General features: G+C 41.1%; 1 protein-coding gene across 1 annotated transcript in view; it reads left to right on the top strand.

Moving 5' to 3' along the window:
• Positions 1–24,527, top strand: part of CSGALNACT2 (chondroitin sulfate N-acetylgalactosaminyltransferase 2) — a 34,543-nt gene that overhangs the window by 3,766 nt on the left and 6,250 nt on the right. The window contains exons 2-5 of the mRNA XM_063337768.1: positions 13,294–14,546; positions 21,954–22,170; positions 22,605–22,706; positions 24,187–24,365. Of these exons, the coding sequence (XP_063193838.1) occupies positions 13,883–14,546; positions 21,954–22,170; positions 22,605–22,706; positions 24,187–24,365 (1,162 nt within the window). The 5' untranslated portion in view covers positions 13,294–13,882. The remainder of the gene's footprint in view (positions 1–13,293; positions 14,547–21,953; positions 22,171–22,604; positions 22,707–24,186; positions 24,366–24,527) is intronic.

Below are 24,527 nucleotides of genomic sequence, written 5' to 3' on the forward strand. Positions count from 1 at the left end.
AAGACTTTTCCTGTTCACAGACCAAATGCTCTGACACTCCTCTTTGCGAGCTGATAAAGCTGGCAAGCCACTACAGGTGCTGGGAGTGCAAATGTGAGCCTTGGAAAGAGCATCAATGGAGCGTCAGCATTTCAAAGCAAAGTTCAGAGCATCCAAATATGACTTGAGGCGAGGAAGCTATAGTGTGAGGAAATCATGCATGGAGTTTTTTGTTTTGTTTTTTTTTTTTTTTTTTAAATCTAACCATTTCCTGCCATTCTTAATCATCTCCAACTGTAATCAGAAATAACTATCGTGATTAGCCGGTTTGCTCATTCGTGTCTGCCTGCAGTACGTGTGCCTTCCAGCACCATGCTCCTCTTGGGTCTAATCGCCTCCTTTTGCCCCCACCATGGTCCTGGGGAGTTCTTGGTCTGGACCCCATCTGCCTCTCCGCCCTGCGGTGGCGGCTGGGCATGTCTGCTCAATAGTTGCATTTGAGGATCTTGCTGTTGGCAGCTGTGTTGGTGGGTGGCAGGAAGGGCAGATCTGCCCGTGTTTTTCTTTCACCTTCCTCCTCCTTCATATTGAACAAGTCTTTTACCGGTGGAGTGTGTGGGTGACAAAGGGCAGGTCTGTCTCACTATTTTTCTTGCCCTTTCTTCCTCCCCTGTACTAAGCCATACTGTTTCACTGGTGAAGCAGCTTCTGGAAGAGGATCCTTCTCCTTTATGGTACTGGGCTTTCTGGTAGGGATGTCACTTTAGGGCAGCTGTCTGGAAAGCCCAGACCAGCACCTGTCCTCCTGGTGTTGAAAGTGAGTCTTCCCATCAGCTTCTCTACTATGGCCAGAAATGACCTAAGGATAGGCGCAGGGGTAACAACGTTTGCCGGTGGGTGTCTGAGTGCAAGTGCACAACAGGCGACTAAAGAAAAAAGTTGCAGAGCCGAAGCAGCACGGCTGTCGCGGCAGCTGGGGGGCGGCTGGACTGATTGGGTGAGCAGGCACATTTGGCACTTGTTTCCCCCAAAAAACTAAGGGAACTAATTTTACTCTTCTCTAGCCTACTGCAGGGAATTTCAATTAAAGGAAACTGGTATTGCAGTTGTAGAACAGAAGTAAAATTCTTTCATGCCTAATGAATCCTCTGGAGATGGGTCCTGCCTCATACTTAGTGGCTGTCACAGGCAACAGTCCTCTTATTGAGCTGAACTTAACTCAAGACTGTTCCTCACGTGTTCAAAGGTAAAACAATACGATGTAGAATAGCTAGGAGTTAAAGATAGACTTAGAAATACAATACTTGCACTTATTAAATATTTCCAAGTAGAATTGCTAAAAAGCTTAGGTTTTTTTAATCCCTGTATAGATACCTGCTTCTCGTATTTAACTTTGACAAATGAACATCAACCACAAAAGGAGGTTAATGTGTCTGCACTGTTAATCATGGTTTTTGTCAAGCCCAGTGCTTTCAAAAAAGATCAAAAATGTAGGATACCCAGGTTCTTCAAAAAGTTGGATACAAAGCTAGGCTAGTTTTGTATTAACATACTAGGACTTGGAAACCAAGGTGACTAGTCCCAGATAATCTTGTAAGGAAAAGACCAGGCTGGATGGGGCTTTGGGAAACCTGGTCTAGAAGAGATGTCCCTGCCCATGGCAGGGGCGGTTGGAACAAGGTGATTTTTAAGGTCCCTTCCAGCCCAAACTGTTCTATGGAAAAGGGCCCTAATACTTTTTCAGATGGCAGTTGCAGGAGAAGGACGTGGAAGGACAGTTTCTGCTCACAGGTGTGTAGTGGCAGGAAGCCGTGAGGGTGCTGCTGTGCAGAGGTGCTGCAGAGAGTTCTGTCTGCATGTGGCGTGGGCATATCCCGTGACATCTAACGTGTGACAGTTAATTGTAGCAAGGCAGCTAACCAGGCAGAGTTTCTGCTACTCCAGTCTGCGTCTGGCGTTTGCATATGTGTATCTTCTCTATAGAAACAGTAGAAATAATACTTAAACAGTTCTGGGATGCGTTTGCGTTGCTGCTGCAAGGGCAGGAGTTGAGCAGCGATGCACAGGAAGCAACAGAAGCTCGTTGGGTACGCTGCTGCGTTAAAGGGGAGGAAATGAGGTAAACAAGCATGTGTTCTGTAGCACAAAATGCTAGTCTTAAGCACGGTTTGGAGTCCTTGGAATTATGTGGAGGGCTAATAAAATCTGTCCTGGAAGAGCATTTTGGGTGATAGCTTTTTTTTTGGGGGGTGGATGGCTTGTGGTAGCACTTTCTCTTAAAGGTTTCCCCAAGCAGCGGTGTCAAAAATCATAAGAGGCTTGTCAGCGCTGTTGATAGGACTCACAGTCCCAGGGGCAGCAGATGGCTTGCATGGCTTCCTGGTGCTCTGGCGGAGTGGAAATTAAGACTGCTGAGTAATAGGAGTTTAGTCCATCTTTCATGTGATCTGGGAGCTCCTGATACGGATAGAAGTCTTCTGAAGAAGAAATGTACAGTTTGCAAAGTAGGACGCATGTGGGTTGCGGTTGGTGCCGTCCGGGCAAACTCTGCCCCAATGCTCCCAGGGTTTGGAACAGAAATGAGTTTAACATCCAAAATGCTGTATTAGATTTGGCTATTAAGTAAGTGCTACTAAGCATGTTTCTTTAAGATGGCTTTTTTTGTTTGGTTTGTTGTTTTTTTTTTTTTTTTTTTTTCAGATTTCAGACATAATCCAGTGGCTTTGAAATTATTTTTTTGTTTAACCCTTGGGAATTGCTCCTTAGTTGTGCAAGGTCCTGAGCTTCTATTAGAGTTTCACCTACCTAGATGGAAGTGTGTTGGGGTTTTGACCGTCTGAAGGGACAAGAGGAGAAGGTAACAAACAAAACTTGAAGCCAGTGTTCAAACAGCATAATGCAAGTTGCTGCCGTAGGACCATGTGTCAAATGTGGCATTTTGAATAGTTTGTGACAAGTGTCTGTGGTAACAACCCCTATGTCCCTGCTGGGAAGCAAAGCTAGAAAAAAAATAAAATAAAATTGTGCAATATGAGCACAATGGAAGCATGGCACAAGGAACCTGCAAAGGTTCGGCAGAGGTTTCAGAAACTCCTGGCTTGGCTCCCCCCTAAATCATGATCATCTCTTCCTGAAGAGGAGGAAAGATGGTCCGAGTGGTCAAAAGACTGACTTCAGGGACTTGAAAAACAAAACTAAGAGAGATGGAGCAGGGTAGTGCACAGTATTGAGTGTTTGGGGTTTCTAGTTTTCATACTGGTGTATTTTTCAATGCAAGGCTTGCAACTTTAGGAAAAAAAAAAAGACTATCAAGATAGAGAGTTCTGACAAGCTGCTAGCTTCTCTGCTTTCAGTGAAGCCTGGTATTGCTAGTCCTTTAAGAGTAAGTTAATGCTTAGTTATAATGTCAAATTGAAAAATTACAGATGACATAAGTGAATCTAGCTGTGCTTCTGGAATGCACCAGATGTTTCTCAATCGTTTGCCATCCAGCTTTCACTTCTGGTGACATTCATGGCTGATACGTCGTGCTGAAAGCAGAACCTAAACTACTATGCTGATTTTTAGCCATTCTAGAGATATTTGTAGGGTCTGTTCCTCCTTCCATCTCAGATTCATGGGCTGAGGAACAGCAAAGTGAGCCCAGTTTTGAATACCACATGTGAACTTAATCTAACTTATTCAGTTTATTTAAGAAAAACTTTAGGGTGATTGATTTTCAAGGCAGCATTTTTCTCAGGATTTCTGTATCAAACTGTATTTTAAACTTGTTTTAAGCATTTTAAAACTCTCAAGCCAAAGTACCAGTTGGACAAAATGCACAGAAATGTCTTCCAGTGGTCACTTCAGGAGTTTTATTGCTCTTCAAACTTGCGATGAAGAGATTTCTATGCACCTATTACTTGGTCCAGGGTACACCCCCCCCCCCCCCCCCCCAAATTTGGCAATAAGTCATAACTTTTAAGTAAAACATTGCGGTGGTAGCACTTGGTGCACAGTTGTTCAATGAAACTTTTTTATGAAATTTAAATCAATTGCCTTTATATGTTTCTGCTTTTAAGGCAGATATTAATATAAGTCTGAAAGTCTTTTTAAGCAAGTCAGGTGCACTTCAGAATTTAGCTTCTTGCTATTTTCACTTCAACTGCTACAGCTTCATCATAACCTGGATTTTTATCTCCTTGAAAGCAGTGTAGCACTTACAATAGAAAAATTACAGAAAAGGAAAAAAAAAACATTCTAACTCCTCCACAGCATTAAGTCTCCAACTGTTTTTAAAATGCTGGCTAATTAGCTGTACAACTGTTAGAAAGAGCACCCTGGCGAAGAACTGTCCTTTTTCATCTCTTCTTTTCATAGGGTAAAATAAGAAATCTGTGTGTGACACCCACCTGTTAGTACCTTTGAGAGCCTGAGAGGGGATCTGGTTTGCCCTACAGCATTTCCAGATGTGCTTCACAAGTGTAAGGAAGCTGGGCGCGTGGCCTCTCTCCTTACCTCCCACAGCAGGAAATCGTGCACGGGCTCTCTGTGTGAACTTGGGTGATGACTATCCTTTAAAAATAGCACAGAAGTTTACGTATATTGGCATATGTATCTTCACTATGCTCAGGGTACAGTAACTACGTTGTCTCAATCTCCATGCGTAGGGAATTAGATGACAATTGGAGAGAAGTGAGAAAACAGAAGACGACTTGATTCTGCGAACGTAGTTAGATGTGGTACTTAGGTGAAGTAATGCCAGGAAAGCCACATCATTTTCAGCTCTTTGTTTTTGCCTGCTGCCATTCCCACGATGGACAATTTCAGTCATTCTCAGTGTATGTTTTTTTTTTTTTAATGAATAGCAAATGGCATCAGTGAAAATAAAAGCCGAGCTAGGATCACTAGTTAAGTAAAAAGTGACTTATTTTTTATGACATGTTATGAATTAGTAGAAAGTGCTTCCCTGATAACTGAACTGAGGTAGCTACTTGTGCTTTTGTTCCCATCTCTATGCTGAACTTCAATGTATAGGGTAGGCAAAATAAGCGTAGTCATATAATACTGCTGTTCCTTTCATTCCTTTACAATAAGGGGAAGAAGAGTTACTTCTTTAAGTTTGGAGTTTGTGGGGCTTTTGCCAAATTTAGAAAGGGGAATAGTACCTACAGCAAGCTAAATAACGTAAACTATAGGAAAAGATGTGTAAAATAGAAAAGTTATTTATCTTACGGAAGCCGAAGGTAGTGTGTCATTTGGCATAGTTACTCAATAATAATAGTTTAAAACCGAGCCATTAGACAAACAGAACTCCTTCTGCTAGCCTTACTGAGGACATTTTACCTAACTTCTTTCTTGCCGAGCAGATGTCTCTTCATAAAAACAGTAAAGTGACTGAGTTGACTTTTATTTCCTGGCCTTATCTGAAATAGGATGATCCTGACCAGATTAGTTAAGGTGTAGCTGGTTGTGTTTCAAGTTCCAGTTTCAATTCAGCAGTTTCCAGACAAATGGGCTTGCTCTGGCTTCACCGAAGCCAAAGCAGGCCTCCTATTCATAAGCTCATTGCTTACTTTGGATTAGGTATAAAGTAAATATTGTGAATAACATTGTTCTTTCATTTATCCACTTAACCATGTAATGGATTCAGTTTTGTGTAGGAACAACAAGTGCTGGGACAGACGATAATTTGCTTGCTTCTCTAACTTACGGAAGATAAAACCACTTCAGCAAAAAGCCTTTTTTTTTCTTGTCATTTCACAGTAGGTTACGTAAGGATTGCATTTTAGCCGTTTCAGTACAGTTAACGTTTCCTTTATTTGAGGATGACAGCATTGATTGCTTTCTCCAGGGCCTGTTCTGGCAAAGCCATCACCATTTCTAGGTTGTTGGATCTCACCTGCTGCCTGCTTTCTCTGCTATGGTAGCTGTAGCACTGACGACAGAGATAACAAACCCCATATTATTTCCTGTGCTTTCGGCTTGGCAATCTGATTTATCTTTTGGTCATGTACGCAGGGTGGGGATGGGGTACGTGGTGCGGGGCAGGACAGGTCCTTCGCACTGCCCTGCTGGTCTGTGTTGGTGTTGTAAACAATACAAACAAAAACAAAAATGGCAGTGAACTCGCTGAAACTGAGGATGAAATTCAAGAGAGGGTTTGGGAAGGCTGCAAAGAGCAACACCTGCTTGATTGACCTTCATAGGCTAAACATAGGTAGACTCAATCTTATGATGATTAAACTCCACTGTTAAAATGAAACCTAATCTTTTTGATCTTTTCTTCTTAAAGAAGGTTGGTATAAAGTGTGCCGCTTCAGTTGCATCTCCTGAAAAGAGGCAATTAGTGCAAACAGGATCGGAGCCTGCAAAAAGGCAGAACTTCTTATTGATAAAGTTTCTCTCTAGCATTGAGAGTGGTTTGATCTATTGCATGAAACAAGGGAGATAAGAAACCCTGTATCTTCCCCGTGTACTGGAATCTCTAATATGACAGTGGAAACTTGTGGAGGGGTAGTCTTAATTTTATTTTGGAGCACAGCATTTCTGCTGGCAAAAACACAGTGTTACTTTTGTAAAATAAACCATTTGTATAGGGAATATTATTTTTTGAGTAATAAATCCTGTGACTGTTGTCACCCATCACTGAAGTAGCTTTTTCCTGTAGGTTCCTATGCCTGAACTCCTAGTCCCTGCTGTACTCTGAGTACTACTATGATCCTTGTGCCAGAGGCATGAATTTTCTTCCTTCCCCTTTAGGAACTAAACAAATGCCTGAAGTTACCTGTTGCAGATGTGTTCAAGCATTTGACAATTCATCACATGCTGTTCATAGGCATAGAATTATTTAGGTTGGAAAAGACCTTTAAGATCATCAAGTCCAACCACAAAAACCTAACACTGCCAAGTCCACCCACTAAACCATGTCCCTCAGCACTGCATCTACACGTCTTTTAAATACCTCCAGGGGTGGCAACTCAACCATTTCCCTGGGCAGCCTGTTCCAATGCTTGATAACCCTTTAGGTGAAGAATTTTTTCCTGTTATCCAATCTAAACCTCCCCTGGTACGACTTGAGGCCATTTCCTCTTGTCCTATCACTTGTTACCTGGGAGGAGAGACCAACTCCCATCTCGCTACAACCTCCTTTTGGGTAGTTGTAGAGAGCGTATAATGCAGGCAGTAGTTCTTGTGTTGACTGTGTGGTGGGTTGTTTTTTTTATTTTCCCTGTGTCTTTAATTAAAAATGAGGGAAGATGCTCAGTGATCAGTGTGCAGTCCTCGTCGTCCCCCTGCCCCTCTCCGTGGGACTCTGGCTTTGGCAGTGTTTGCCAGTGGGAGTTTATAACAAAGAAAGTGGAGGGAGACAAAAACCCCCAACCTGTGAGTGAATGGGAGCAGTGCTAAACTGATAGCTCAGTGTTTTCCCTGGCTGTTAGTTGATGAGCAGCCAGGTGAGGCTGGCTGCAGAAACACAGATGACTGCATATCTGATACTGCTTGGAGTCTGCTGCGTGACAGAGGGACACAAGCTGAATTCAACTGTTTTTCATTTATCAGCCAGGTTGAGCTGGTAAGTTTATAAGAATTAAGGACCACGGTTTTTTGTGGAGTTGAGTTAGATCTGATGAAGAGCTGATTCTGTCACCTAGTCTCCCAAGGCAGAGGCCGTCTTTTTTGCTGTTGTTTTTTTTTATTTTTTTTTAACTCATGGACTTCTGGTTTACGTCTGCAATGTGTGGAAAAATAACTTTTTGTAAGAATTGCCCTGTCCTGTTTGAGGAGTGCTGGTGTGTGCCCTTGCGGGTATTACCCTATACAGGTTGGTCCATGTGAGCGTGCCAAGGTAGCATGCCATGCAATGGGAATGCTGCAAAGGTACAGGAGGACACAAGGAAATTTTGATGTAAATCATAAGAGATAGCTGGAAGAAAAATTCACTTTCGTCTCAGTCAGATAATGTGAGTAGCAAAGCTGCAGTTCTGTGCTTACAAACTAAACTTGCGTGTCGTGATGAACTGGAAGTGTGTTATGCTCTAAACTTGCAGAAGTTGAAAATAAGCTGCTGCTTTTGCCTGATGTGATTGATTTACCATGGCTAGTGGTCACAATGTGTATAAGCACAACTTTCAAATTCTTCAGGATTTATTATTAAACCGGTAAGGTCTAAAAATATCTCGTGATTATTTTAGCTTTTCTGCTGGTTTTATTGAAATAGATCTTGTTTCCATAAATTGACAGTGGCTTTCATCTTCTCTCCCATGAAGCAATGCGTGTGCCTGTGTGCTCTGGAGGCTGTAGCTGAAAGCAAATCAGATGGTGGAATTGTGATAAAAACATTTTATTTACAGTCAGCCCAATGAGGGTGAGATACTAGACTAAAGATTATTTTTCTGTGGAAAGTGAGAACTATGGCCTCTAACTCTTCTCTTGGATATTTTTTTCTCTTTTTTGCTTTTCCCTATTAACCTTCCCAACAGCAGAAAAATCTGACTTGGATACTCTCTTTGGCTAGAACTGTATGATAAAGCTCTGAACAAATGTATTTCTCTTCTCTGAAGCTATACCTCAGCACACTGTCTAAGCCAAGTTGATGTGTTTCTGTGTACTCTAAAATATGGTTTGAGGTTTCTCACTCTAGGGTTTATGCAGAGATTGTCGACAACAGCAACAGTGGCCAACTTTGTGTTGGTTTCAGCAAGCGAGAAAATAACCGTGTGCAATCTTTCTCTGGCATTCATAAGCAGTTCTGTTTTCAGTGACACTTTTCTTCAGAGTAAGATGGAATAACCAAGGGATGATATTGGACCTTATGTTTTCATTGTTTAACTTGCCAAGGAGAGAAGTGTGTGTGTGGAGGGGGTTTAAAACAGTGAATATCTGTGGCATCTGGGTGAAATTATGAACAATAAAATAGCTATGAAAATCAGCTGGAATTTCATAAGCAGCGAAACTATGACCATCTAGGGCATGCTGAACAAAAAGGACATGTCTGAAGTAGAACATGCAAAAATGAGGAATGTCCGTGCAGTCTGGCATGAAGCAAGTGCATACGGAATTAGGTCACTGCTGTAAGTGTGAATGTTTCCCCTCTTTAGAAAGACATACTCATCCTTTGCAACAAGGAACCAAAACAGAATGCTAATATAATAAAAACAAATTTAAAAGCATTTTCAATTAGCATGCTGGTCTGTTCCCTTGTGCTTAGAGAATCAATGAGCTCTTTTGTAAGGAACAGAAGCATTTCCATAGTTGAATATACATAAGGCCCTGGAAATGCAGAAAGAATAACAACCAGTTGCTTCTGGAAAACTTGCAAACCTTTAAGCATTGTATAAGATGTCTTGTTCTTTGGAGATCATAGGGAGTATTGCAAATAGGCTTGTTTCGAAGAATTGAAATAAAGTGAAATATCAGCATGTGGACTTTGAAGATTTGGAACTTAATCTTTAAACACTGAAATGCTGATCCTAGGGACGTCTGCACAATTACTTATTTCCAGGTAATCTTACTGTTCTTTTTTATAAACTTCAGAATGTATTGTGTGACACTGAATTAATTTTCCTATTGTGATTGTTGGGATCCTGTGTGCTTTTGCTAATTCTGAGGTTTCACAGCCTGCTTTCTCTTGTAATCGCATCTTCTACAGCCTGGGAGTAGTTAGTGGAATTCCTAAAATAGTGCTGTGCCAGGCCTAATTCATATCAAATTTGGGTTGTAAATACATGAAACCAGTACTTTTCTGAAAAGAGAGGGTGGTGAAATAAAGGGCTCATAAACCTTCCTTTTCTGATGGGATGAGAATTAAAATTCTTAGTGGCTTCCCTCACTCCGTGAAGGACGCAAGATGAAATCTATGTCTGATTCCTTTATTATGACCATTCTCATCAGAAGTGGGGAAAAATGGAGGGGATAAAAAAGGTGGGGGGAAGAGATGTCCAAATTGGCTCAGTCCCTACTGCTTTAGTAAACTAATTTTCCTCTTCAGCTCTCCAGGTGCAATTTAAAATTTTTATGTTCTTTAACATAACTGGTTGCACAAACATTCCTTGCCTTTAAAGGCCACAGGGAAACTAGTGTGGAAAATGCCTGTTCTTTATGGTGTCGCACAAAAACTGTCAAAGATAAATAAGCAAGGCCTATCTCTGTGCAAAAAGGCTGCATTGTTAATAGGATTGTCACTGGCTCACTAAAAAAGGGTTTTGACTAATGAGGGAATAATTAGAGCCTGGGAGGAAAAGGACCAGCAAGCTCTCTGCAGCCCACCACCTGTAGTTTCCATTGCTTCAGAAGCGGCCTGTTGTTTCTCATCTCTAAGCACCCCTTAAGGCAGCTCTCCAGAAGACAGCCCTCTAGTGTAAATAGGTAAAGTGCCAGTAGGAAGGCTCAGAAATCTGCAGTTATTCATAATCTTTTGTTCTTGCATCGGTGATGCAATGTGAGCAGCGAGGCCCTGTGGAGGCGTGCTGACTTTCTTAATCAATGCTTACCATACTGATGTACACTTGGCCACAGTTAAGAAAGTTATTAAGAACAGAGTTGTTCTTTCATTGCCCCCTGCTATTGTCTGAGGGAACCTTAATCTCCTGGTACATTGTGTCCTCTTGACACCACATCAGGAAATCTGTTGTCACTTGCTTCTAAGGCATGAATGAGACCTAAAGAAACTTAGTGACTCATCAAAGTTGAACACAAGGCAACTTACTGGTAGAGCAAGAATTGAATAAAGGCCTACTAGGCTAATGCCCCAGCTTCAGGGTGTCTATTTATCGCTTAACAGTTCGTGATTGTTTAAAGCCCATGGTGGTAGGAGGTTGTGCCACTTAAGTGGCTTTAAGCTTAGGGGTTCAGCGATGAACCAAATCTGGCAGTGGTTTGTAGCCGCTTGTGCAAACCATCACTGAGCTGTACCTTGGTAGCCCAAATAATCTCTTAAGACAGTCTTAACTAAAAATATTATCCCCTGCTTTCTAGTACATGCTTCCATTTTCTTGAGTTATCCCATAAAAGTGAGGAGAAAGTTGAAGGAAAAACACAAAGCGTGGTTCTTCACGTCCTACTGAGCTGTGAGCCTTCTTTCCTACCCTGTCCCCAGTACCAAAAGCATCTCTACTTGAAAACCTGATTTCTGCAGGGATATGGTGGCTGTGTTTGTGTATACAGCGATGAAAAACTGCTGCTGTTCTTGACAGCAGTAATAAGTCTGTGCAGTGAAAAATACTTGGTACTGGATTTGTCGATATTTTATGCAAGTCAGATAGATTGATCTTTCTTCAACATGCCTTGACTGATCTAAGATGTGCCAGCTTCTGTGTGGAGTGGCTTTAGGACAGCCTAGCATTCATCTAGGTTTAAAGAAACATATGGTTCTTTATGTTATTAGTTGTGGCTTCACCTCTTGCCTTCTAACAGAACAAGAATTCAGAGAGAAATGTGCAAAAACATCATATGGGCAACTTTGTACTAAAGAAAGTTCGGGATGATGTTACATCATTTCTGTGAAATGGTTTTATCCTGTCGATGGTTTTTTCTTCTGTCTCCCTTGAGTCACCATATCTGGACCCTGGTCAATAGTCTGAGGATACGTCTGGTGTTGATCACTCTTTATAGGCGTTTAACTTGCATTTATATAATGTGTTTGTGCAGCGAGGAGTGACTAATTTCTGTCTTACTTGGACTTAAAAGAATGTCATCTAGAATTCAGTTGATAAAACTGTTGCTTACTTTGTACCAAAGTGTCTGGTAGCTTTACATGAGTTCAAAAAGCTTAAGTTTCAGATATCTACTGCCTTTAAGCTGCTGTATTAAGAATTTCTACATAATGGATCTTATTTATTTATGAGCAGGGTCATAGGCAGGGACTTTGGCACTAGAAATACTAATAACTGCTTCAAGCAGTCCGGTAGCCTTCAGCTGGACAACACCAAAGTGGGCAGCTCTTGTAAGACTTCATGTGCATGACACGCGCACAAACTTAGGATCAGCCATCGCAGGTGTTGGTGTTGGTGGTGTGAATAAATTACTTAATCTTTCAGGCCTTGTTATTGGAGCTTTCTTGCAAATGAGGATGCTGAGTATCATGATACCACTGATACGTGGTACCTGGTTCTCACTAAAGCAATATCCTGGTGCTGGAAGCCAAATGGGAAAGGAGAAGTGTCGCAAGGATGTAATGGGGGGGGAAACGTTGTAAGGTGGTGTAAGCAGGTGGAGTGCATTGTGGCACCGTCACTTATTTGCAAAGAGGGAGGAAGATGGGGTTTGTGGCTGCGAGCGGCGTTAGACAACAATCTGTCCAACCCATAAATAAGGAGTATTGGAGGGGGCATTTTTTTTTCTAACCACATAAGCATACTCAAACTAAACTGAAGTTACTCAAGTCCCAGAACTTCTCCCAAATAATAAGTACACAACAAGCCCAAATGGATGTAGAGCTAATAGATCTCTGGATAAATTTTAATAAGCCTCACTTATTTTCTACAAACAAGTTTTAAATGAAAGTATTTTATTACTGTTAGAAAGTAGACTAACACACATTGAGCTTACTGCTTAGCCCTTTGTGCAGTCATTGAAGAGGCCCATAAACTGTTTAGCTGACTATTGTTTCGTAACTGTTTCTCCCTGGTCTCCTCCTCCGAGCTGGTTTGGCCAGTGGTGTGAGAGGGTGACCCATGCAAACAGTCAGTGCCCCTTCACAGTCACCGAACCAAATCAAAAGGTGTAAATGTTAGTAAATGGATAGTCTGAGGCTCCCTTTCATCAGTCCAGAATTGGGGTTTGAATTTCTGTTGAATTTGACCTGTTCTGAAATGCTGTGTCTGTGACCTTTGATATTTAAATTTGCAGTATTTTATTTATGAGTGAATAATTACTCCCTAAAAGATACTTACTTAAAGTAAAAGCAAATGGAAATGCAAGCTGCTGCTGCTTCAAAATAGTTCTTGGAATTTTTTTTACTGTAGAGGAGTAGGAAGGGCATGGGTTTTGTTGGTGGTTTTTTCCTCCCACAGAGGAAAACAAAACAAAAAAAACAAGAAGGAATGGGTGAGTTAAAGCAAGTAAGACTTGATGAAACTAGAAGAACCCTTACTGCTTTAGCTAGCTATGTGAAAAATGTATTTCATTAGACTGTCCATACTGCTATTTTCCAGACACTATGTCAAAGGGAATCGCTAATGGGTAATGCAATGGAAAGAAATAATGTTTTCTTTCTCCTTTTCCCACCCCTTCCCCCAGCAATCCTTTGCATCCATGTGTTACAGCTTTCTTCATGTGTTTTTCAAATGACTGGCTGCTTTGTAGTTCTAATATGCACCTTTCTTTTAATTTTAGGTTCTGTCGTCTTTTTGCTGACTCAAACCGCAGATCCTGAGGAAAGGAGGGGGAACTGGAATAAAATACTCAAGTGCCAGAGGAAAAGCCAGACTAGTCAATGAAAATTTCTGTTGCTAAACTGTAGACTGCGCTCACTTACACGTAGTGGGGGGAAAAAAATTGCTGTCAATTCAAAGTTTATAAAATGACTTTTGCAGACGTTGCTCACTGAACTTCATATAGGCTAAAACCCTTCAACTAGGGTTGAATTAGGAAATGGAAATATGACTTGTTGCTGGTGTCTTCCATCTTCCTCCCCTTCTGCAGGGTTTTTTTGGGCGGGTAGGAAATCCTGAACAAATTGTATGGCGTCAACCAAACTTAGAGTTGATGGTTATGGATGACATTGGAACTTCAGATTTGTCTCTCTGCAATGACACCCGATTAAGGCAAAGGTTGAAAACTGCCCATCATCTACTTTATCAAAACTTGTAGTAACTATTATGGTCATGCTTTCTCTTTCATTCTAAGCTTTGAACTCTGGGGTGATGTTCCCTGGAAGGCATGAGCAGATAAGTCATCTTTTTGGATTGGAAACGGAAATAATATGAGAATGCCCAGAAGAAGTTTAGTAATTCAAGCCAGGACTCGTTGGCTATTAGTGGGCCTTGCTTTACTATTCAGTTTAGTCTTGCTCATGTATTTGCTCGAGTGTGCTCCACAAACAGATGGGAATGGATCTCTACCTGGTGTTGTAGGTGAAAACATGGGTAAAGAATACTATCAAGCTCTCTTGCAGGAACAAGAAGAGCATTATCAAAACAGAGCTACCAGTCTGAAACGTCAGATTGCCCAGTTAAAGCAAGAGCTTCAGGAAATGAGTGATAAATTGAAATCCCTGCAGGAAAAAAAGACCCCCAAGGTCAATGGTATGAACTACCAGAGCACCAAAGAACAAGCATCCAATGATCTCCTAGAGTTTCTTCATTCCCAGATTGACAAAGCTGAGGTGAGCGTGGGGGCCAAACTGCCTAGTGAATATGGCGTCATTCCTTTTGAAAGCTTTACGTCCATGAAAGTGTTCCAGTTGGAGATGGGGCTTACTCGGCATCCAGAAGAGAAACCTGTTAGAAAAGACAAACGAGATGAATTGGTGGAAGTTATTGAGGCTGGCCTAGAAGTTATCAATAATCCAGATGAAGAAGATGGACAAGATGAAGATGATGGAGTGGGAGAGAGGCAGCTGTATAGTGAAAATGATTTCATAGAAGGTATGACTATTACATGCTTTCCAGCCTGTTAACAGAATGTCACAATGGGCATTTAATGGTGTTTGTATTTTTAGGGGGTTTACCCACTTGAATGTAGTCTTGAACATAATTACCAAGTAAGAACCTTTATTTCTAATTATGAGAGTATTACTGCTTCATTATCTTGTGTTTTGAGTAGGGAGAAAGAAATCCATTTCAGAAGAAGGGCTTACCACAAGAAGTGTACAGGGGAAGTTGTAACCGCTTAAAATACTGAGGCATTCGTAGTTGATTGTAGCTGAAGTCAGTGTGAGACAACTGCTTATGGTACTGAGTAACTGAAAGGCTTCCAGTGAAACTGGTGGCAGTGGGAGGGAGAAATTGATTCATCTCTCTTGTTCCAGCGTAGTTAAGCAATTCAGTATGAAGCTACAGGGTTTTTCTTCGTTCATCTCTGTCCTACTTTTAGTTAATATTCAGGCTTTTGACTTGCGGTAGAGCTGGCATACTTATATTGGAGAGGGAGCGTTAGTAGTCCTAACATGTTCTGGTCGTGTCAGGCTGAAGAACTTGGTGTCCTGAATAGACCCTTCACGGTATGCTAGTTATGGGGTTTGCTTAGCTGTGCAACCTTGAACTGTTCTCTTGTTCTCTATTCAGTGCTTGTAAATTTAATTACAGGACACATTATTATTAAGAACAAATATAGCAGTTATGCTTTCAACATTTAGTGACACCCTTAAAAGATGCATTAGTGATCATTCCTATGGAAGTTGGATTTCAAGGTATAGCTGATGGATATAAGTATTACCAAAAACTGCCCTAGTACCTCTTTTTTGTATTTACACTATTAAATACAGTTCATGCTGCCATTAAAAAAAAAAAAAAAAAGTTGGACCATGTTGTAAGAGCATTACTGTAAAAGGGATTCTGGATCTCAGCAGCACTGATGTCTGCACTATTAAGCAAACACATGCTGGAGAAAGGTACCGTTGGCCTTGAAATAATCAGTTCTTTCAGTCCAAGATGATGTAATCGGTCTATAGCACAAAAAGTCTCTGCTTTTAACAGCTACTGTGCTTAAAGTTTAATGCAAGTACTCTTCTTCGTTCCAGAAGGTGAGGCAGGGCGTATAATCCATTCAACTGTCTTGGTGTAACACAGCCAGCACAGTGTTAGCCTCTTGGTACAGTTTTCACTTAAAACCATATTATTTTGTCTGAAAGTAGTCATTCTTGCAGTCTTCTAATTGTTTTATTTTTATATTAAGCGTGCAGCTGCTTTTCCTTTACTGTTTTAGGTACTGCTTGTACTCTACCAATTTATTTTTTTTTTACCAGCACTGAAATAGTTGTTCATTTTTCTTAGTGTATTGCCTTTAATGACTGCAGACCTCCAACAAAACAAGGAGATGTAGGACCTTAGATCTGTACTTGCACCTCTGCCTCTGTTTACACCAGTATATGGGTAATTCGTTTTGGAAGTGGAACTAGTTTGCTTTTGTTGTAAAGGCAGCTTCTTCAAGCATAGGTAGAAACTGTAGAAAAAATGCTCAGCACTTAAAAGAAAGTATTTTTATGTTGTAGCTCATATGGCCGTGTTAGCAACTAGCCATAGTGATACATAGCAGTGTCTTCTTTCAAACAGAAGTTGTGGGTTGTGTGGGTATTCTGGTTTACATGTATGTGAGAATACTACTGGCTAATTTAGACACTGGGCCAGCAAAAAAGCTGCTTCTGAATAATACCACCTCTTCTATTTTTCCTTCTGTCTTTCCAAAAGTTAGAGGTGAGAAATGGAACCAGCTGGTTCCAGTGGTACCTGCAGGTCCCTCGCCCTGCAGCCCCGTGACGGGGCTCTAGCACCCTACCTGGGCTGGCAGCTTGTGCATCGTCCTTGTTTTGGTGCAAGTGCAGTTGGAAAGCTGATGTCTTTCCATTTAGGAAGTACTTAAGCTATCATCAACTGGTGGGTTCAAGTTTCATAGCAGACTTGGTGTATCTACTGAGTCACAACGGTTCCTGTAAATGTCCTAAGAGCACAACTAAATTGTTGCTGGATTAGCATTGCTTGTTTAGAGAAACAGTTTGTTTAAGTCAGCTTGAGTTAAAACAAATAGTTTGTCACAAGTTCTGTATCCTCTTCAATTGCTAAAGATTATTTTCTAATATGTGATTTAGGACTAAGACTAGTGTTTTATCCGAATTAAAACGGGGCTGAGAAACTTGGTGCATGGATTATTGGGGGGAGGCAAAAGAGAAAACTGATTCTGCATTAGTTAATACATAACCATCATATTTTATGCTTGAGATAGATGAACAGATTTTGCTGACATGCAGGATTTTTTTTTTTTAAACTAACGCATATCTGTCTACAAGAACTTATCCACAGAACTGTGCCACAAGTACGAGCTAAACTAGAAACAGGCATTTTTATTCTAGAAGTGTTCTAGCTTCCTACCTCATAGGTTAACTTTTCATGTAGGCAAATATTTGGTTCTGGGAATTATTTCAGCTTTTTTTCTAGACTTGCGGAATACCAGACTAAACCTTGAGCTATGTAATCTTTTGTGCTATGTACTTTAAGTTGTATTAGTAAATCTTTAGAGAATTAGGTGGCTGTTTAAATAAGTTTAGAATCTTTTCTCTTACAGACAATTTTACCTTACCTAATGGTATCTCTTCATCACCACTGAATGCCTGAAGTTCTTCCCCAGCATTTACCTCACATGTCTTTGCCCACTCAGTGGATTATCACTGCCTTGATCTGTAAAAGCACCAAGAATTTTTTTCTTACATGGTAGTCTGAATCAACTGATTTTTATTACTCTAATTACTACCACGTGGGCCAAAAAACTTCAAAATACGTGCTGGTGGATGGTAACTTTATTGTTGCTGCTGTGTTTTTTGCTCTCTGCCCTTGATTTAACTGTTCAAGCAGCTCCTTTGCTGCGTGCTCAGCCTCGGTGGTCTCTACACAAAGATACTCTGCCTTCTACCAGTGGCGCAAGGATGCTGTAGCCATGATAGGGGACAACCTGGTCAAGTGTTATCCAAATTGATGCTCTTTTTTTAAGTGTTTCAAAACAAAGGAGTGACCCAAATGTGTTTTGGAGTTGTGATTAGGTGGAGCTGCTACGGCCACATCATGGCTATTGGCAAGCTTTGAACGATAACACCAAACTACAAAAAAAGATTTGCAAATATGTATTGCAACTATAAAGATACTTTCTGAAAGCTGCAAATTATTTTTTCTCAAGGCTTGCTGTGCTAGTGAAGAGAAAACCAGCAAGTTTCTCAGCTCTGCAGGGCTCTGTTTGCTCTATTGTTACCTTTTTTGCTCTGCTGCAACCCAAAATGAAACTTACAGGACTCTAATATTAAACAGAACAAAAACCTGACCTTAAAAAAGTCTTGTTCTGCAGTTGCTGTTTGAGAAACACTTTGAAGTTTTTTTTCTTAAGATTTCCATTAGATCTTCGAACTCTCAAGGGTATGAGAAAAATAGGTGAAGAGCACCTGTAGAGAGGATAAAAGTTGCAATATTACGTATTTTCACAAATGAAGGGGTCTAGGACTAAAAACAATGAGCCTAACTGCTGAATTGAGCATTCTAAGATAGTCCTTGCTGAAAAATAGGTTTCTTTGAGGTCTGCGTTTGATAATATTGAGTGGCAGAGAATAAGTAACATGGGAAGAGCACAGCAGTATTACCTCTGTCTGTCCCCTTTCTTCAGAAGCCTGAGACATTAGATCTTGAATAGTGATGCAAAACGTATTGAGGAGCCTTCATGGACATCTGTACTTTGCTCTCAGTGTAGCTGGTTTATTTAGGTTACTTTCATCAGTGTAACTGGTTTATTTCATCAGGAAATTGAAAGCTCTTCCATTGGGCAGACATTCAAAATTAACCTTTGGAAAATAGAGGCATTAGCATATTTTCAGTTTCAGCAGCTAATTAGCAATTAGCTAGTCTCTAATAAAGGTCTTGTTCCTGAATGTCTACTGGAATTTGAGTGCTGCTGTTTGGGTCCACTTCTCTTGCTTCTGTGTTTCCAGTTGGAACTGGGCAAACTCCATAAACTATCTTTAGGTCTGACTCTCAAGGGAAGACTCCCCACCCAAAATATGTCCTTGGCATGTAAAAATTGTTTATCCCAGTGCAGCAAGCTGAAGTCAAAACTCTTCCAGAGTCCTTGCCAGGTATAGAACAGCGTGGACTGTTTGCCATGCGAACACCCCTTTTAGTATGTCCTGTGTAGGACTAGAAACTGGCCAGTGTCCTGGGAACTTCAATGGTGAATTTTAATACACCAAAAAAAAAAAAGGGACCTATGTCTTAAATTCCATAGACCAAATACTTTCTTGGTAGTTGTAAAACAAGTAATAGTATTCGAGGCAATAGAAGAACAACTTTTTGGCTTTGATAGTAATTGATCCCCAGAATTTCTAAGACTTGATTTGTTTGGTGAGAAGCAGAACTTCTGCAAAGGCAGTAAAGCTTCATGGACCAGGAATAACAGCTGTTAAATTATTTCTGCTGCTTTTTACCTCTTTGCTTAGAGAGCTCTATTTTGGATGGCAGCCAGCGAACACTAGTTGGAAGGTGAGATAGCAGTTTTTACTACATGAGTCAGTCCCAAGTGTTAAAAACCTGAATACGCTAAGAAGTAAAACAGATGTGGGTTCTTTTTCTGGTTGTTCTCAATTCTGGCTTCTGTGTATAGAAGTTTTAATCCCATAAAAGTATTCAAATTAGTAGATTTCCTGTGGAGGTTAGCTCATAGCAAGGAGAATACCTGGAGGAGCACATAATATTTAAAAGTGGCTTGCTGGTAGGATCACAGAATATCTTGAGTTGGAAGGGGCCTATAAGGATCACTGAGTCCAACTCCCAAGGATGTTGAGATTCAGAAGTTTAGAATCTTACATTCCAGCAACTGAAAATTGGTGAGGCAGTACTCAAATTTGGACTTGCATATTAAGGTATTTATGAAGTTACAGCAGAGGGGGTTTTCTTGAAGTTACTTTAATCTGTAAGTTTTTCTGTCCTACGCCAACCTTCTGTTGTAGACTGACATCTAAGCTTGTCCTTTGATTAAAGATAAGCCATTGGCAACTGTGACATGTTTTTTTAGAAACTTCACTGAAATTGTAAACGGTCATTTCATCTATAAACAGCTATTGGATACTAGAGAAAGGAATATAGTAAACAATACTGAATGTTACTTTATGCAAGAGTACAAGCACAAAGTATTTGTGTATCACATGAGAGCAAGGTCTGCAAGCACTGTGGTGCATCAGCTGCTGCCGTAACTAAGAAGCTGTTTTCAAGCTACAGCGCTGGGCTACTTGGCGGAAAGGGTTGGACTGGAAAAGGATCAAGAGGGATTTAAGACTTTTTTTGCTCCTAGCAGTCAGCACTGTGGACTTCCATTGTTTGATTTTTAACATCCTTTTCAGTACTTGTAATTAATACTGATTTGAAACCGTCATGCTTTTCACGAGCATTAAAGTGTGGTGCATATTTTATGCATCTCTGTGTTCACAAAGGAATAAATGTGTATTTCTGTCTCTTAAAGGAGTGCATTGCAAAACTTTGTTGAAAGGGTGAAAAGCATTCAAGTTGAAAGGTTAGATTCAGTCACTGTTAACTTCTAGCTTGTCTCCCACAGACCCTGTGTGGTGGTGGCCATCCACCCTTGCTGTCGGGTCTGCCAGTCCACGCACCTGCAAGAAAGAGTGTGTTAGAGCTGAATATTGGAGGGGGACGGGGAGCTTGTTGTAAAAGAGAGGCCGTTGCGCAGATATAGGACAGGGAAAAGAGGGGACATCAATGAATGAAACTGGATTTGGTTTGGGGAGGGAAGCTGGAGCAAAGGAACATGGAGGGGGTTGGGTAGTTTCAGGGAAAGGACTCTCTTGTAAGCCTGCGATATAGAGGAAAAAATCTGGGGCAAGGTGGTGTACCCACCTGCAAGCTGTAAGATCACTTCTTTCTTGTTCCTGAGCTAGACAAAACCAAGCTGCTCTTTGAGGGCTGCTCACATACCTTGAGCCCTCCTGATTTCAGTTGCAAAAACAACAGTACCAAAAAGGACAGTATCAGTGCTGAGCACAGGACAACCGTCTATGTCACCAGACGAGTTCATCTGTCTCATCCCTCGCCATCTTCTTTCTGGGTGGGAGGCCAGGAGAGGATTTCAGAAGCGGGGCTGCAGTAGCTGCTCGGTGCCTGGCTTGCAGGAGAAGAGGTGGTTCAGGCCACCCAGGTGAAGGGAAGTACACTGCTTGTGCGGTGTAAAGGCAGGTATGTGCATCGCACTTTGGGGTATGCAGCTGTTGCTGACTTTCTCAATGGTCTGTGTGGCCAGCTCAACTGAAAGTTACTTGGTTCATAGTGAACCTTATGTTTCTTTACTGTGATATATCTTTTTCTTGTGGGGGAGAGAGGAGAGCTGAGATGGGATGAACATAGGGCAGTTCTGTTGGAGGATCTTTCCTGTCATCGTTTCATACTCTCAGGTTGGTTACCAACACAGAGCTCAGTTCAGTCAAAGCCACAGACGAGTCTTGGGCTTTTCCTTTGTGGTGTAAACTTAAGAGAGGCTGTTGACTTGACTTGCTTCCTTGATGGTCCTTAAATGAAAGCAATCAGCTAACCTAAATATTTGTTCTGAAGGGGATAGTTAGTAAAATGTCTCTAAATAGGTAATCCTGTTTATGGAGAACTGGTATTGTTTTCTCAAAGTGTTACAACCGTGTAGAAAACTTCTGCTTATGTCTTTAGAGGACCATAGTTTCAGTAAAATGCCACTATCCTTATTTATGGGATAAAGGACTGTATCTAGTGGTCAGCAGTGAAAAGTTTTAAAGCATTCCAGCATTTATCGCACAGATTATTTTTTTTAGATATCGAATTTCAGATGTTACGGGCTTTGTCAAGCGAGTTATTGTGTCATTTGTTCTGCCCACAGCTTGTGTTGTGTTGATCGCTGGCCAGATGATCTCAGCCTTTACTGTGGACTAGCTCAAGGGAAGATCCTTACTGAAGGGCTTTAGAACAGGCAATATTAGATTTCAGCCACCCTTTTCCATAGCGAATAGTTGAATTCCCTTTTTGTTGGGAAGACTCAACTCCTAATTCTGCCTGAGAAGTTGCTGCAGGACCATAAAACCTATCTAAGAAGCAGGAGAAGCTGGAGTTTGTTTGAGATGGTTTTTCAGATCTGGTGTAAGAGGGTAGGAGGGTGATTGTGATTGGTGGCGGTGGTTTGTGGATGTTTTTATTTTTAGGAAAAGCCCAGAAGCTTTCCCCCCAAAGCTTTATTTTTTCATTTCTTTATAGTTCTCAGGAAAAACAGTGTTTCTGAAATATGATTGCTGAGATCTTTGACTTTACAAATTACTTGTGTGACTTATTCTTCAGGTTACTATCGTACAGAAAGAGATAAAGGGACACAGTATGAGCTGTTTTATAAGAAGATGGATGGCATGGAATACAGGCATGTCACCTTGTTCCGACCTTTTGGACCCCTCATGAAAGTGAAGAGTGAAACGGTCGATATTTCTAGATCAATCATTAACATTATTGTCCCTCTTGCTGGAAGAACTGAGGCATTTGCACAATTTATGCAAAACTTTAGGTAGGTGCATGAAATTATATAGTGAGCTCTATTGCTGATTTTCAGTATTTTGTTTCCTTTTCAAAATGAATTTCTGTTCTGGTGGATGCCTTGGGACCAAATTCTCAAGCTTTTAGACTGAACGCCAGGGCCACTGTGAACCTGGACACAGGTGAACATCACTTTTGTATTTGTGTCAGCTTTTGAGCTCCAGTTTATAAAATAATGTGTTAGAATGAGACACACAGTATTGGAACCTTCTGATTTAAATGGGAAAGATGGGGAAAAAGAGTTGAAAACCTTTTTTTTTTATTTTGTTTTCTTTAGAAGCTAGTTGAAGTTTGACTGGAATACTTAGATCTGCGAATACTTTTAAATGCAATAGCTTTTAAGTACCTGAAGCTTCTGTTGTGTTGCAAGTGGTTATTGATATCAGCTTATCTTTGTGCTTATAGGGATGTGTGTATTCATCAGGATAAGCGTGTCCACCTCACAGTGGTGTATTTTGGACAAGATGGGCTGTCAGAAGTAAAAAGCATCTTAGAATCCGTAGCAAGGTAAGTGCGTTGATCCAACATCAATCAATGCAAACAATGTTGATTGGCATTTAAAATGGCTTTTAAAAAGGATGACGTAATAAAAAGAATAATTTTATAGTCCATTACAGGTTAATAGGGAAAGTAAGCTTTATTTACAGCGCACCATTTTTTGGTTGGCATTTTACAGTTTAACTTGCAAAAGTCTCCTGAAGACTACTAAAAATCAAGTTACAGGCCAAAAAAGATTAAGAGCAGTGGCTTTGAGGTTTCTTTCTGACAGTCCGAAAAACAAGAGGGGTGAGTTTTGCAGTGAACATTCAGTCATGCTAACAGATTGATCAGAGTTAAAGTTCTTTGGAGCTGGGATGTACATTTCAATAGCTCTTTCGCTAGAAAATCAGTTTTATTTAATGATAAGGAAGAGAAATGTAGTCGAAGTAGGCTGCTGGGCTGCTGAGTCTGAGAAGTTAAGCTTTGCCCTCTGTCCTCTGGGTACTAGGTAATTGGGCCCATACTTGCCCTCTGCTATAAAACACCTTTAAACACTGTTTCATCGTGGCTGTCTCAGCAAATAACACTACAGTAGTGCAGATATAACACGTGACGGCGAGTTGGCCTGATGTGCACAGACATCTCCTAGGAAGGGAGGAGGAGTGCTTCTGCCTTCCTCCTGCAGAGCCTCCCTGCCATCCAGCTTGCCCGGTGCCGGCCGCCTCTCTGCCTCTGAGGCCTCTCTGCCGCCTGCCTCGCTCCCTGTGAGATGTTCTCCTCTTCGCACAGCGTGGAGCCAGATTCAGTGCTGCGAACTCACTGGGTGTTTGTCTGGTTCTTTATCTTCTCAGTGGGGCTACGATTGAGTATCTTCAATCTGTTCTCTGCGAGCATTGCCCTCTGAAGCATCTCTGAAGTGGGCACTTAACTTTGCTTGAAGATGTTCCCCAGATGTATTTGCTTTCTCCCTTTGCTGCTCCTTCCCTCTCCTGGGATGCGTACAGGCATGTGTGCTACTGGTATGAAATAGCAAGGAGAAACAAACTGACCGGGCTATGGTGGCATCACCACACAGGTGGTTCTTTGCCTCATGAGTTCGGTGGTGCCAGGACTCTGGCTTTCTGTTTGCCCTCCCCACGGAGATATTGCTCTATTAGTCAGGACTTCTTAGTTTGTGGAGACAAATTTTAGATGGCATTGTAATTTTAGAGAATACTTAAATTCACATCAGTTGCCAAAAGGCCTTTTTAATCTGTCTGAATGATTAAAGGCAAAGCGAAGTTATGAAGTAAGACTGAGGTCCATCTTTTTTGCAATGTCTAAACTCTCACACTTAAAATAGGCGCTAAGTGGAAAAGATTATTTTTTTTCTCATCCTGATGATATAACTTTTTTAAAAAAAATTTCCGGAATGAAATTACTGTAGAATACTGAAAAAGTATAAATGGTCCTGTCTGCCCCCTCACCCCCCAGATTTATTTTGGGTTTGGCTGTGTTTTTCTTCTAGAGAAACTGACTTCCACAATTACACGCTCGTCTCTCTCAATGAGGAATTTAACCGAGGCCGGGGACTTGACATGGGCGCCAGAGCCTGGGAAAAGGGCGAGGTCCTGATGTTCTTCTGTGATGTTGATGTTTATTTCACAGCTGAGTTCCTTAACAGTTGTCGCTTAAATGCTGAGCCTGGTATGTTCTTTTACAGTATGTTCCTTTACAGTTGCTGTAAGTGAGTCTTGTAGTCTTATTCGGTTTAAACTGACCTGTGTTGAGCATATAGAAAACTAACTTGAATGGTGGAGCTTATTCAATATCATGCACCTAGGAAAACGGAAAATACTGTGTGCACAA

Source organism: Chroicocephalus ridibundus, chromosome 6, assembly GCF_963924245.1.
Source record: "Chroicocephalus ridibundus chromosome 6, bChrRid1.1, whole genome shotgun sequence".
Taxonomy (NCBI): Eukaryota; Metazoa; Chordata; class Aves; order Charadriiformes; family Laridae; genus Chroicocephalus; species Chroicocephalus ridibundus.